The 13,643-nt window shown below is 41.7% G+C and overlaps 2 protein-coding genes across 3 annotated transcripts in view; both read right to left on the bottom strand.

Moving 5' to 3' along the window:
- Nucleotides 1-11,439, bottom strand: part of Chrnb3 (cholinergic receptor nicotinic beta 3 subunit) — a 48,244-nt gene extending 36,805 nt beyond the window's left edge. Inside the window, exons 1-4 of one of the 2 annotated variants that reach the window (XM_076913974.1) lie at nucleotides 11,271-11,439; nucleotides 10,978-11,138; nucleotides 9,406-9,471; nucleotides 7,294-7,523 (exon numbers count right to left, since the gene is read on the bottom strand). In XM_076913974.1, coding sequence (XP_076770089.1) covers nucleotides 7,294-7,511 — 218 coding nt within the window. In that variant the 5' untranslated portion in view covers nucleotides 7,512-7,523; nucleotides 9,406-9,471; nucleotides 10,978-11,138; nucleotides 11,271-11,439. The remainder of the gene's footprint in view (nucleotides 1-7,293; nucleotides 7,524-9,405; nucleotides 9,472-10,977; nucleotides 11,139-11,270) is intronic. The other variant, XM_034520107.3, reaches the window with a different exon arrangement.
- On the bottom strand, nucleotides 11,380-12,769 carry LOC117721722 (protein Tex24-like). The gene has a single exon (XM_034520522.2). It carries the CDS (start codon nucleotides 12,732-12,734, stop codon nucleotides 11,490-11,492), a length of 1,245 nt encoding a protein of 414 aa, XP_034376413.2. The 5' UTR covers nucleotides 12,735-12,769; the 3' UTR covers nucleotides 11,380-11,489.
- Between the last annotated feature and the right edge of the window lie 874 nt (nucleotides 12,770-13,643).

Genomic DNA, 13,643 nt, shown 5'->3' with positions numbered 1-13,643 from the left:
AAAAAGAAGCAAATACACCCAAGAGGAGTAGACAACAGGAAATAGTCAAACTCAGGGCTGTAATCAACCAAATAGAAACAAAAAGAACTATACAAAGAATCAATAAAACCAGAAGCTGGTTCTTTGAGAAACTCAACAAGATAGATAAACCTTTAGCCAGACTAATCAGAGGGCAGAGAGACAGTATCCAAATTAATAAAATCAGAACTGAAAAGGGTGAAATAACAACAGGAACCAAGGAAATTCAAAAAATCATCAGCTCCTACTACAAAAGCCTATACTCAACAAAATTGGAAAATCTGGATGAAATGGACAATTTTCTAGACAAATAGCAGTTACCAAAGTTAAACCAGGAGCAAATAAACCATCTAAACAGTCCCATAACCCCTAAAGAAATAAAAGAAGTAATTAACAGTCTCCCCACCAAAAAAAAAAAAGGCTGGGACTAGACAGGTTTAGTGCAGAATTCTATCAGACCTTCAAGGAAGACCTAATACCAATTCTCTTCAAACTATTCCACAAAATAGAAACAGAAGGAACACTACCCAATTCATTCTATGAAGCCACAATTATGTTCATACCTAAACCACACAAAGACCAAAAAAAAAGAGAACTTCAGATCAATCTCCCTAATGAATATCAATGCAAAAATACTCAAAAAAAATTCTCACGAACCAAATCCAAGAACACATCAAAACATCATGATCAAGTAGGTTTTATCCCAGGAATGCGGGGTTGATTCAATATATGGAAATCCATCAATGTAATCCACTATATAAACAAACTCAAAGAAAAAGAAAAAAACCACATGATCATATCACTAGATGCTGAGAAAGCATTTGACAAAATTCAACACCCCTTCATGATAAAAGTCTTGGAAAGATCAGGAATTCAAGGCCCATACCTAAACATAAAAAAAAAAGTAAAAGCAATATACAGCAAACCAGTAGCAAACATCAAACTAAATGGAGAGAAACTTGAAGCAATCTCACTAAAATCAGGGACTAGACAAGGCTACCCACTCTCCACCTACCTATTCAACATAGTCAATAGGACAAAGCGGCAACCAACAGATTGGGAAAAGATCTTTACCAATCCTACATCTGACAGAGGGCTAATATTCAAGGTATACAAAGAACTGAAGAAATTAGACTCTAGACAATCAAATAACCCTATTTTAAAATGGGGTACAGAGCTGAACAAAAAATTCTCAACACTCCTCCATTGTTGGTGGGATTGTAAGCTGGTACAACCACTATGGAAAGCAGTCTGGAGGTACCTCAGAAAATTGAACATAGTATTACCTGAGGACCCAGCTATACCACTCCTGGGCATATACCCAAAAGATGTTCCAACATTCAACAGGGACACATGCTCCACTATGTTCATAGCAGCCTTATTTATAATAGCCAGAAGTTGGAAAGAACCCAGATGTCCTTCAACAGAGGAATGAATACAGAAAATGTGGTACATTTACACAATGGAGTACTACTCAGCTATTAAAAACAATGACTTCATGAAATTCTTAGGCAAATGGATGGAGCTGGAAAATATCATCCTGAGTGAGGTAACCCAATCACAAAAGAACTTATATGGTATGCATTCACTGATAAGTGGATATTAGCCCAAAAGCTCACAATACCTAAGACACAACACATAAACCACATGAAACTCGAGAAGAAGGAAGAACAAAGTGTGGGCACTTTGGTCCTTTTTAGAAGGAGTATCAAAATACTCAACCAGAGCTCCCGGGGTCTAAACCTCCAGCCTGAGAACACAAAGGGAGGGACTCATGGCTCCACCTGTATAGGTAGTTGAGGGTGGCCTTGTTAGGCATCAGTGGAAGTGGAGGGCCTTGGTCCCCGAAAGTTTGGATTCCCTAGTGTTGGGGAATTCAAGAGCAGGGAGGCGGGACTGAGAAGATGGTGGGAGCACACCCCCATAAAAATAGGAGGAGGGGGTATGGGATAAGGGGTTTTGAGGGGAAATGGGAGAGGAGATAACATTAAAAGGTAAATAAGTAAAATATCCAATAAAAAAACAGATAATGGGTCTGACAAAAAAAGATAATTTATTTATTTTAAATTATTTTCAAAAGTTTCTAGAGATGCTAATTGGCTAAGATCTTATTTTAAGCTCCCACAAAATAAGTCTCTGTTTAATATTCTCAAGAGAGATGCAAATCCTAATTTCTCTCAACAATTAATTGACAATAGAGGAGTAATTTTACAAAAAGTAGATGCTATTACTAATCAATATATTATATAGACTGATTAGTTGTTGGCTGTTTTATAACAGTCCTTTGATAAAAGATTATTAATATAGATTTATATTTTTTAAATAATGTATTCATGACTCTCTGGGTGTGGAAGGAGCGGTTGCTGGCACTTCTGCCTTGATTTTACAAGAACTCTGAAAAAAAAATAGCTTTAAAAACAAAAGAGGGGGAACTGTACCCCCAGAAGGAGTCTCCCAGAAATACTCTTCATCATGCCTTGTTCACTTTTAATTTTCTAAATCTGAACACTCACAGCAAATCTGCTGCTGCCTGCCTCTGGCATCACTGAGATCAATAAAAACTATGCCACAGCTATGTGGAAGGACCCTCTTACCCTTAAATGGAATGGCCTGGGCCCAGTTCTCATATGGAGCTGAGGATTGATATGCCTGTTTGATACCACAGAAGGCACAGCTAAATGGCTGCCAAAAAGACTAATGAAATAAATAGATACCCCCACAAAGACAGGCCCAATTATAAATAAGATGAATAACAATTGATATCCAGGGAAGAGAAATCTCCCTCAGAATTCCCTTCCTTTTCCTTTCCAGGTAAAAATGAATCACCCATGGTGTCTGCTGTTAGAAGTTCTAATCCTGATGCTGGCCTCCGAACTTATACTACTCATACCTTCGATGGCCCATTGACTAGGAGGACATCAAATGGCTAGAGATTGACATCACTAATCTGAAGAAATCCCTCGTTTCACTGTCTGAAGTGATCTCTGAAAATTGCAAAGGACTTTATTGGATTTGATTTACTCTTTTACAATAGAAAAGACTGTGTACAGCTCTAGACTGTGTACAGCCCTTAAAGAAGAATGTTGCTTTTACATAGACAAAACAGGGATGGTTAAAGATAGCATGAAAAAGGTCAGAGAAGGCCTTGAGAAAAGACAGAGAAAGATAAAAATGAGAGCTGGTGCAAGAATTGTTTTTCAACCTCTCCATGGTTATCAACCCTACTTCCTTCCATCTTGGGACTATTAATTGGGTCATTTTCCTTGTTTCTTTTAGTCCCTGGGCCTTAAATAATAGGCTGACTAATTTGTGAAACAATAGATAGATAATTTGGTAGCAAAACCTGTTCAGATACATTATCATAAGTTAGCTGTAGAGGACCATGAGACTCAAAATGAGGTTGTTTCTCCATCAGTGGAAAGCCTGCTCAGTAGTGCTTCAAGCCAATTCTGTTCTCTTGTGCTTGATTAGTGGCAGGTTATTACCAGTTTCATCCTGAGTGGTCATTACAGAGACAAGTCTTCAACAATCCTCTAGGGCTTTCTCTCAGTGTCCTGGGTGAAATCCAACAACACCTCAGACAGGGTAGTGGCTAATGACTGTGGTATACAACGTAAAGTGACTTAAGGGTGTTGAGAATGTGAGGGAGAAGGGACAGCAACAGTGACTCCTGGCTCCAACTTTCTTCTGCTCCCGTGCTTCTCAGGGAAGGAATGGCAAAGTTACACTGGGAAAACTTTGAAAGTTTACTACCACTAAAGGCTAAGTGTCACACAAAGCCCACTATTGCCCTGTTTCAAACTATCTGACCGTGAATTTTGGGGTTGGTATGGCATTTAACAATGTGAAGAAAGTGGTTTAAGAATGGCTGGTCTTGCCGGGTGGTGGCGCACGCCTGTAATCCCAGCACTTGGGAGGCAGAGGCAGGCGGATTTCTGAGTTCGAGGCCAGCCTGGTCTACAGAGTGAGTTCCAGGACAGCCAGTGCTACACAGAGAAACCCTGTCTCAAAAAACAAAACAAAACAAAACACCACAAAAGAATGGCTGGTCTTTAGAGTTCACCACTAAGAATCAGTTAACACGAATCCAAGAGTAGCTTTGAGGTTACCTATGACAAAATGGAAGGATACACAAAAGCAAAGACAGGTGTGTGGCCCTGATGACATTCACAGACCACCATAGCCAGCACTTTCTGGGGGAAGCACTTAATTGGGGCGGGGGGAAGAGTGGTCTTGGAGTCCAGTGAAGAGCTAAGTACTCAGAGAGGCTACAAGACCATCACTAAACACTCAAGCTACTAGCACTTCCTCTACCCAGATGTTGCTGTAGTTTTCCCACAGACAACGTGGCATCTTGTAGCCCAGCCTCACCCACAACTTCCAATGGATCCCTGGATCGGAGACAAAAGAATATGTTTCTCTTGCAACTTGGAAAATGTGAACAAGGGATCCGGTTACTTTTCACTGGAGCCCTGTTGCAGCTTTCTTGTTAAGATAAACCCACCCTGAAACCCAGGCCCATCTCTAACTGGAGAACTAAGCAGGGTCTTTTATTAATTGGCAGGTTGTTACATTTTCGGTCATTCAGACTCACAGTGACTGACATGGGTCTAAGATGGTCAATGTTCCTGGCTGCAGTGAAAAACACGCCTTCTGGAGACAGCTGTTCTCTGTACACTTTTCTGCCTATCTACCGTGTCTGTGTTTACAGTGACCTGTTGGGCTAACAGGTCATTTGGTTTGATAGATATCTACTGTGTGGGCTATTTTGATACTCATTTGAGATCCATCTTTCTGTGTACTGAAAAGGCATTTCCATTAAGTTATGGGAATAGTGTCAACACCCTGAAAAAGCCTAGCACGGTATCTATAAGACAGGAAATTAAAAGATAATCAAATGAGGCTAGACTTAACACATGGACATACAAGTTTGAGAGCATTGATGACAAACTCAGTCACCAGTAATGTGTCTGTGTCACATTAAGGGGGAAAAAATGAAATGTTCTACCCCTTCATATAATCTAGCCATGAGTGAGCCCAGACTTAAATAATTCTCTCCCCCTGTGTCTCCTGTCACTTTCTGTCTGTCGTCTGAGTTTGAATCTATGCCTGCCTGGTCTCTTATGAGCCTGTTTGTCCCTGTGTCTTTCTGTCTCTCTCTCGCCATCCCATGTGTGTGTGCGTGCACTGGGCTGGCCAATACAAAGTCAGAGAGTCCTCTGAGGGGGAGTAAGGTTGATTATAGGAGGGATAGAAAAAGGATTCGAGAGAAAGATAGAAGGAGAGCTGTACATCAGCCTCTAGTGTTATTTCTCATGGCCTTTTTATACTACAGTACCGAGGGAAACAAAGCCACAAGCTAACAGAAACAATTTGCTGAAATATACACATAAGACATTTGTAAAAAAAAAAAAAAAAAAAAAAAAAAAAAAAACCTCCCTATTCCCTCCAACAGGATCAATAGAATCTTCAGCCCTTCATCTTGAGCCTCGAGTGCATCCCCTCTTGTCGTCCTGTGCTTCAGCAGGCCAGGAAGTCTGCCAGCAGACCCTGACCTGCCTTGACTCTGCCTAACAGGCAGACTGTTTTTTCTCTCTTTTTTACTCTGCTTCAGAGAATCGGCAAACAGCTCCCGGTGTGTGTGTGTGTGTGTGTGTGTGTGTGTGTGTGCGCGCGCGCACGTGAGTCCCTAACTAGGGGCTTTGCTCTTGCTTGTATTTAACAGCACAGAAAGCAACATATTGGGGAAGGAATGAGAGAAACTGTACTGAAATCAACAGTTTTGCAGAAGATGAAGCCACTGACTCCAAGTGACTCCACTAACCCAGACAACAGTACTGCAAACATCATTATTTAACAAGCAATATCCATAAATTGTCTTCAACACTTATGATGGGTATTCATTTGATAAGGCTGCTTTCAACTTATATTTGCGAGCATAGCGCTCGTACATGCGTGCGTTACTCCAGATCAATAGCTGAGTGCGTGACTTAAAATTACAGCTATGCATTAGCTGGGGTCGTAAAAGCTGAGCACATGGGAAACCTGAGCCAAGTAAAGTTGGTTGGTACATTGTTCGTGTGTGTGTGTGTGTGTGTGTGTGTGTGTGTGTGTGTGTGTGTGTGTGTTGAGAAAGGGTTTCTCTGGGCAGCTTTGGCTGACCTGAAACTAACTCTGTAGACCAGGTTGGCCTCAAACTCACAGAGATCTGCCTGCCTCTGCCTCTAGAGTGCTGGGATTAAAGCCATGTACCATGCCACCCAACTGTTACATTATTCTCTTAAAGGCAAATTAAACAAAGCCTGAGTATATTATAAGACAGAGGTTTAAGTATAACAGGACCTCAAAGTATATCATTAACTCTGTAAGGTCCAGCAAAAGTTTCAGTCTCTTAGAATGTAAAATATATTTTCATAATATTGAATCAGCAGAGGGATACACTTAAAATGTCTACATTTGAGTGCAGATTTTAAACAATTTTATTTAAGATATTACATTTTCTATATATGATTCAAAGCTTACAGAATGCAGTATTATTTCTTTTCCCTGTACACATGGTCAGTATTCAAAGACTGGGAGTGTCCTGGAAATTACTGTAGGAGCTGAACTGCCCAGAACTTGGTGGATTGAGGTCCACCAAAGTCTTCCTCTGGAAGAATACTATATCTCTAATTAGATTAACTTAAATACCCCGTACCATAGTGGGCTGTAAAGCACCACCACAGGAGAGCTCCCCCAAGAGGGAAGCTCAGGGCCCCAGGCATTCTGCCTCGTATATCACCAACACCCGAGGATAGCCTGCTCCCCCCAGCTGCTGCTGCTGCTAATTACATTCTTGCTCCACTGCAATCAGATTTCCACACAATCAACTGATAATCCCATCACACTTGGCAAGAGTCTTCTCTTGTCCTCATCAGTGATGTTTCCCTGAAGTAGTCGTATCAACTCTTGCTATCACAGGGAATACACAGGATTTCAGAGAACTCTCGGAACTTTGTCTGATTCTCATCTGGACCTGTGGATGCCTCAGTCACCTGGCCTGCTGGACTCAGTGTCATCCATGAGCAAGAGGGCTCTGTCATTGGTGAAAGTGATCTGGTCCCCATTCCTGTATTGTGCTCTGCAACAGAAGCATCAGGGGTACCATTAACATCAGTGTCAAGAGAGACTTGAATCTGAGACATGCCACAGAGTGCAGGAGGTACACCTACCTGTGGGTTCCATCTTCCCCAACAGGTTTCTACCCTTGGCCACACCTCTTTCCCCTTCATATACCTGAATGTGCACATGCAACTGGTTGTCAGAGACGGTGATGGAGGCCTGCATCTGCTGTAAATGGCAGAGATAGACTTCATGAAGACAGTCCTGACTCCATTGGAAGGTTCATGCTTCATGAAGACAGTCCTGACTCCACTGGAAGGTTTGATACCAAATGAAAGAGTGATGGTTTGATACCAAATGAAAGTGTTCCAAGACCAAGAAACATCAAACATTTTCTGGCCTGTCTGAAACAACCAAAAAGGAACAAAATATCAGTCAGACTAGGGTACAAAGGGAGATGCCAATGAAATTCAGAGGGCCACAAGCACACACTTCAACAATCTCTATTCCACCAAACTGGAAAACCTAAAAGAACTGCATAGATTCCTAAATACATATAACCAAACAAGATTAAACTAAGAAGATATTTTAAAATTTTTAAACAGATAAGCAATGAGATTGAAGCAGTAATCTTAAAACTTCCTAACCCAAAAAAAAAAAAAAAGGCCCAGGCAGGTCCCAATGGACTCATAAAATTTTACCAGATTTTACTAAAAGAGCTACAGACAATGTTTTTCAGACTATTCTATAAAGTATTTGTTAAAACCAGCATTACACACACACACAAACACAAAGTTAATTATAGATAAATCTCCCTGGTGAATATAGATGCAAAATTTCAACAAAACACTTGTAAACTGAATTCAGGAACACACCAAAAAGACCATTTGACTATAGTTTAAAATCAAGTCAGTTCTATGACGGAGATGCAGAGGTTGTTGAACATATACAAATCAGTAATTATACATGTACTTAAAGACAGAAAGCATATTGATTTAAATAGTTGCAAAACCACTTTTTTCAAAATCCAACCTTTCCTCCTCATGATAAAAGCCTAAGAAAGTCTAAGGATATAGTGAACATATATTAAACTAAAGTGATGTACACCAAGCCTATAGCTAACATCATGCCAAATTGGAAAAAATAAAAACCAAAACTATGATGCAGTTGCACTAAAATCAGGTGCAAAATAAAAATATCCACCTCTCTCTAGTCCTTTTCAAGGTTATGCTTAAAGTCTTACCTAAATAATACAAGAGGGAAAACTAAAAAAGCCACACATAGAAAAATAAATTCAAGTATTCTTATTTGCAAATGATATGATTCTATACATTAAAGACCTTGACTTCACTAGAGAATTCATCCAGTTGAAAAATATTTTCAACATAGCAACAAGACACATTATTAACGGAACAATCAGTAGCCTTCCTATAGACCAGGGCAAGCATACTACAAATGAAATGACAGGAACAATCCTATTTATAGTCGCTTTAAAAAAACATAACATGAGCCGGGCAGTGGTGGTGCACGCCTTTAATCCCAGCACTTGGGAGGCAGAGGCAGGCGGATTTCTGAGCTCGAGGCCAGTCTGGTCTACAGAGTGAGTTCCAGGATAGCCAAGGCTAACAGAAAAACCCTGTCTCGAAAAACCAAAAAAAAAAAAAAAAAAACCATAACATGAAATAAACCCAACAAAGGTAATAAAAGGTCTGTACAATGAAAACTTTAAAACACTGAAGAAGGAAATAGAGAAAAATAATAGAACATAGAAAGTCCTCCCATGTTCATGGATGGACAAAATACTGTAAATAATGGCCATCCTACCAAATAAAATACAGATTCAATGTAATCTCAAAACTGCAATGCTATTCTTCACAGAAGCATAGAAATCTGAAAATCCATGTGTAGACACAAAATATCCTACATACCAAATAAATCCTGAGCAAAAAGAACAGTGCTGGAGTCATTATCATACCTGCAGTATACTACACAGCCATAGTGATCAAAACAGCCTGGTACTGGTACAGAAACAGGCAGCAGCTGAATAGAATAGAATAGAATAGAATAGAATAGAATAGAATAGAATAGAATAGAATAGAATAGAATAGAATAGAGGATTCAGATATAAACCTATGAAACTAAAGTCATATTGTAAAAAACAAAAAGAGGACCCAGATATAAGCCCATATTCCTATAGCCACCAGATTTTTCACAACAAAGCCAACAGTGCATATTGAAGAGACAGCATCTTTCGACACGTGATGTCCAAATTGAATAGCTACTCACAGAAGGATGAACCTTGATCTTTACCTCACAGCATACATCCTGGTAACATGGATCAGGTCTCCTTCACTGTTAAGTGCAAACCGACATTAAAATATAATAAGGGTCTATCTCAGTATGCCTTTAACTCTCAGCTTGAACATTTTTTATGAAATAAATACTTTTTCTTGAACACGTCCATTGCTATTGGAAGCGGAAAAAGAGCGAGCTACCCACGTGTTAGAAAATTGAAGGGGCTTGTGTGGGAGGAGGTGTAGCAGACGTGGAATGCAAGGCCTGGGGGAAGAAGATCACAAAGGGTGATGACAAATGAGCTTCTTCAAAAAGCTGAAACACTAGCGTGTGTTTTGAAGAAGTCTGGATAGTGGAGGAAATATGCTATGGGTGTTATCAAGCTACAGGAAACCCACTCAGATCTACCTCTCATGGACCAAATAGGCTCCATGCAGATAAGTACATCTGCCTAAAGTTCCCACTTACTACCTATTCCAAAGAGTGAGATTCCTCTGGGTTTCAAATGTACATCTTAATTTTTTTTTTCTTTCTTCCAAATGTACTTAATCTTATTCCCTACATCATGTCAAGTCCAGGCACATCCCGAACAGCTCCAGAGAAGCAACCTCCAGATGCTCCATCTCCTGTCACACACACAGCTGCTTCTACTGGACCTGTTCCTTCTGACCTGTCTTCGGATGGCTCCATAGACCCTGGACAGCAGGAAACAGCCAACTCTCTAAATAGGTATGGGGAATGTTTGTCTCTAAAACCAGACAAACATCCCCCATACCCATTCTTCTAGGTTCCCCCTAGAGACACATCGCCCCCAATGCCAGCAGGAAGTAGCCAGATATCACGACGACCCTATTCCTGCTTCGCCGTCACCTTTTTCTAATTTTTCTTTTTTAATTAAACCAAAAGAGGGGAATGTTAGTATTCTGTCTAAACTCCACCTCCACAGTTACCTGGCAACAGCCAGGTATGCTCCTCCCCACAGTTACCTGGCAACAGCCAGGTAGGCCTGGCCCACTATAAAAGGGGTTGCTTCCCCCCTTCTCTCCCTCTTGATCTCTTGATCTCTTAATTTGATCTCTTGCTTCTCTCTGTCCCCTTGCCCCTTCCCCTTACCTCTCCCCTCTCTCTACGTGCTCATGGCCAGCCTCTACCTCTCTCTCTCTCTCTCTCTCTCTCTCTCTCTCTCTCTCTCTCTCTCTCTCTCTCCCTCCCTCCCTCCCTCTCTTTGCCTCTACTACTCTCTTAACTCCCCTCCCCATGCCCTGAATAAACTTTATTCTATACTATACCATCATGTGGCTGGTCCCTCAGGGGGAAGAGATGCCTCAGCATGAGCCCACTGAGACATCCCTTTTCCCCATACCTCTCCACACACCCACAGAACATACTCTTTATCTCTTTATCTTTTATATAAACACATCAATGCCCCCCCCAGCAAAGCAGAGGTGGGAATGAAAGCTGACTTAGGACCCCCTGCATGGGTACAAGATGTGGTAATTAACCCATGTTAGTAGTACTTCCGGGTTACAGATACATGAAAAAATGAAAGAAACACTCATCTACCTCAGTTTTCACTCAGTCTTGTGATGGAACAGAGATGCTCACGGGGCAGGATGCAGAGAGAGTGACTGCTCTCTCGGTTCCTCCTTTGTTCACTTAAGTACATAGCCTGTCTCTGGAATGAAATATTTCAGTCCAAACTCTAGGCTCCATTGACTCTTAGCCTGTAGAGAGAAAAGCAAAGCCTTTATAAACTCTTTGGCAGGGAGTGGGGGATGGGGTAGAGGTTGTGCGCCATTCCTTCCCAGAAGATGGATGGTCTCTATGATGTCGTCACATTTAGAAGAAATGAGTACCTTCAATATGCGGATGCCTTCAGCTTCTTGTAGCATCCTAAAGCTTGGTGTCCATGGGCAGATGGTTTAGTTCTGAGATGCCTGGCAACCACCTGCTGTGCCTTCTGTCCTCCCAAGCCCACCTTGCCCTCAAGGGCTGGCCTGGCCTTTAGCTCCGCCTTCTCACCTCATAAGCATTCACATCTACTCATACATAAGACATCATAAGTTGCAAAGCACTTATGACTCAACAATATTTGTTTTCCTGATGGATAACCTCAGCCTGGACTTTGGGGTACTGTCTTTTGATCCCTGTGGAGGATAAATATGGTCCCGAACTGCAAGAACAACTGGGGTTCCCTGGACCGTGTGGTCCCAGCCTTCCTCCCTTGGCCACCTCTTAGGCCTTATGATGTTTCTTTCCAAAGCACGCTGTTTGACGTCCTGAAAAAAGAATTGTACTTCCTCTCTGCTGTTTTCTAGGCAGAGTTCTCTATCACAATGAGGTTTGGCTAACATCTCCATGGCCTGCATCTTCTTCCTCTTGAGGAGCCCAGGCTTAGCTTCTTCCAGGACATTATGGCCCATAACCTTTTCTTTTCCCTGCCAGGAAGTATTTTCCAAGAATTGGGTCTGTGTTTTCTTTCCTTTGGAGTCTTTCTTAGCTTTCAGTTTGTGTGAGCCTGAAAGCACTGACTTCAGCTCCTCTCTAGACTCCTGCTCTCCAACTAAAAGGCTCGCTATCTGGGCAGAATGTCTAGAATAGGGCTCGATCTTCTTGCCCTGCACAAAGGTGTTTTTTTCTAGAGCAAGACATTTGGGGTACCTGAAAGGTCCTTGTGACTGTATGAGTCCTTTCCTGTCTCCTCCTCCCAGATGGCCCCTTCTCAGATCCTCCAGAATCTTTTGTTGCTGTTGCTGGTGTTTCTTGCTTGGGTGTTCGGTGTTCATAACCACCTCTCGCTTCTGGACCCATCTGGTGTCAACTGGGTTCAAAGCTTTTTCTGTTTGCTTTCTAGCCTTGCTAAGTAACGCCATTGTTCTCGTTTTCCCCTGGGCCTCCCCTGCTGTTGCTTCAGGGCTGTTCTTCAGCAAGTCAGTGCGTCCAACAAATGTCTGCCTGGGCTCTGGGTCTTCGACCACAGAATTGCCCTGAAAGATCCTTTTGGAAACTACCAACAAGCTTAATTTAGGGTCAGGAGAATGGCCCTTGCTAGCACAGCTCTTAAGGTGTGGAAGACGATCTGGTTTCTTCTTGCCATGAGAAATGCTAGGCAGCTCTGCCTGTCTATTCTCCTGATCATCCAGGCTCTGTCTACTTCCTGGGGCAACCCTGAGGTTGTTAATGCACAGGGTTACTGCCTTAGGCCCAACGGTCAACCTAGAGGTATGTTCCAGTGATCTTTCATTGTCCCCAATATATTGTAGTCTGTTACTTTTCAAAAAGAGAGAGTCCAGCCTTTGGGAACACATGTCCTCTTGCATCAGGGCTTTACCCTCCTAAGTTCTTCAGGGGGTTGAGGACTGAAGTGCCTTCTGTATCCAGTTCAGAATGTTGGGATGGATTCTTCTAGCATTCTATCTCTTTATGATGCAGTGGGAGTGGCTAGAGAGAAGATGGCTCTAACTCAGGCTGGGCCCTACGTATTCTGTTCTGTAGCCTCTTTCATTCCAGATGTTAAGAGTGGCAGCATCTAGGGAAGCCATCCACAGATGGAAGGACACAAGCATATTAGGATTGGGTGTGAGGAAGCCTGTGAAAAACAGTCAAGGACCAGGAGGAGAGGTCTCTAGAGACTTAGAGGGTCTATGGGCTGACTTCCTGAGACTTGACATCCAGCTTCCATCCCATATCATCCAGCTTCAGAGCTCCATATCAAGAAATAAAACAATATTCACAGCAGAGAATCAAAAGGCCTAGCTTATTCTAGAATCAAATACAAAGGACCATGGTACAGAAACATCAATTTTGGTTTCCCCAAATATCATATTCCAATGGAGTAGCCATTTCATAATGATTTTATGGAAACAGAACAAAAATGATCAGAAATCAAGACATTCTTCAAACACATTCATAGAAAGAGCAGGTAGGCAGACTATAGCAAAGCAGAAGAATCTCTGTCCTAAGCCTCCGGATGCTGCATGATATTAGTTTCAGGGTTAGAGGAAGCTAGTTACCTGTTAAGTTAATCACTATGAAAACACACTTGATAGTCACAATAATGTTTGTTCAGACACATATCTGGGCAAAAAAAAAAATGGTTAATGAGAGTCTAAAGATAGCCCCCGAAATAAATTGTAATTAGGCTCTGGACCTGCTGTAGGGGTGGTTCCTATGCTAAGGTCCTGTTCCCCAGTTAGTTCTTGATCTATCAGTAAATATGCTATGGACCA

The sequence above is a fragment of the Arvicanthis niloticus genome, chromosome 16 (assembly GCF_011762505.2).
Source record: "Arvicanthis niloticus isolate mArvNil1 chromosome 16, mArvNil1.pat.X, whole genome shotgun sequence".
In the NCBI taxonomy this organism is placed as follows: Eukaryota; Metazoa; Chordata; class Mammalia; order Rodentia; family Muridae; genus Arvicanthis; species Arvicanthis niloticus.
Note: the sequence above shows the minus strand (reverse complement) of the source record. Positions and strands in the feature narration are given on the sequence as shown.

What these genes read in the sequence shown, in the direction of transcription:
- LOC117721722 (XM_034520522.2), bottom strand. Translation starts at nt 12,734, where the DNA reads ATGCAAGAGGACATGTGTTCCCAAAGGCTGGACTCTCTCTTTTTGAAA.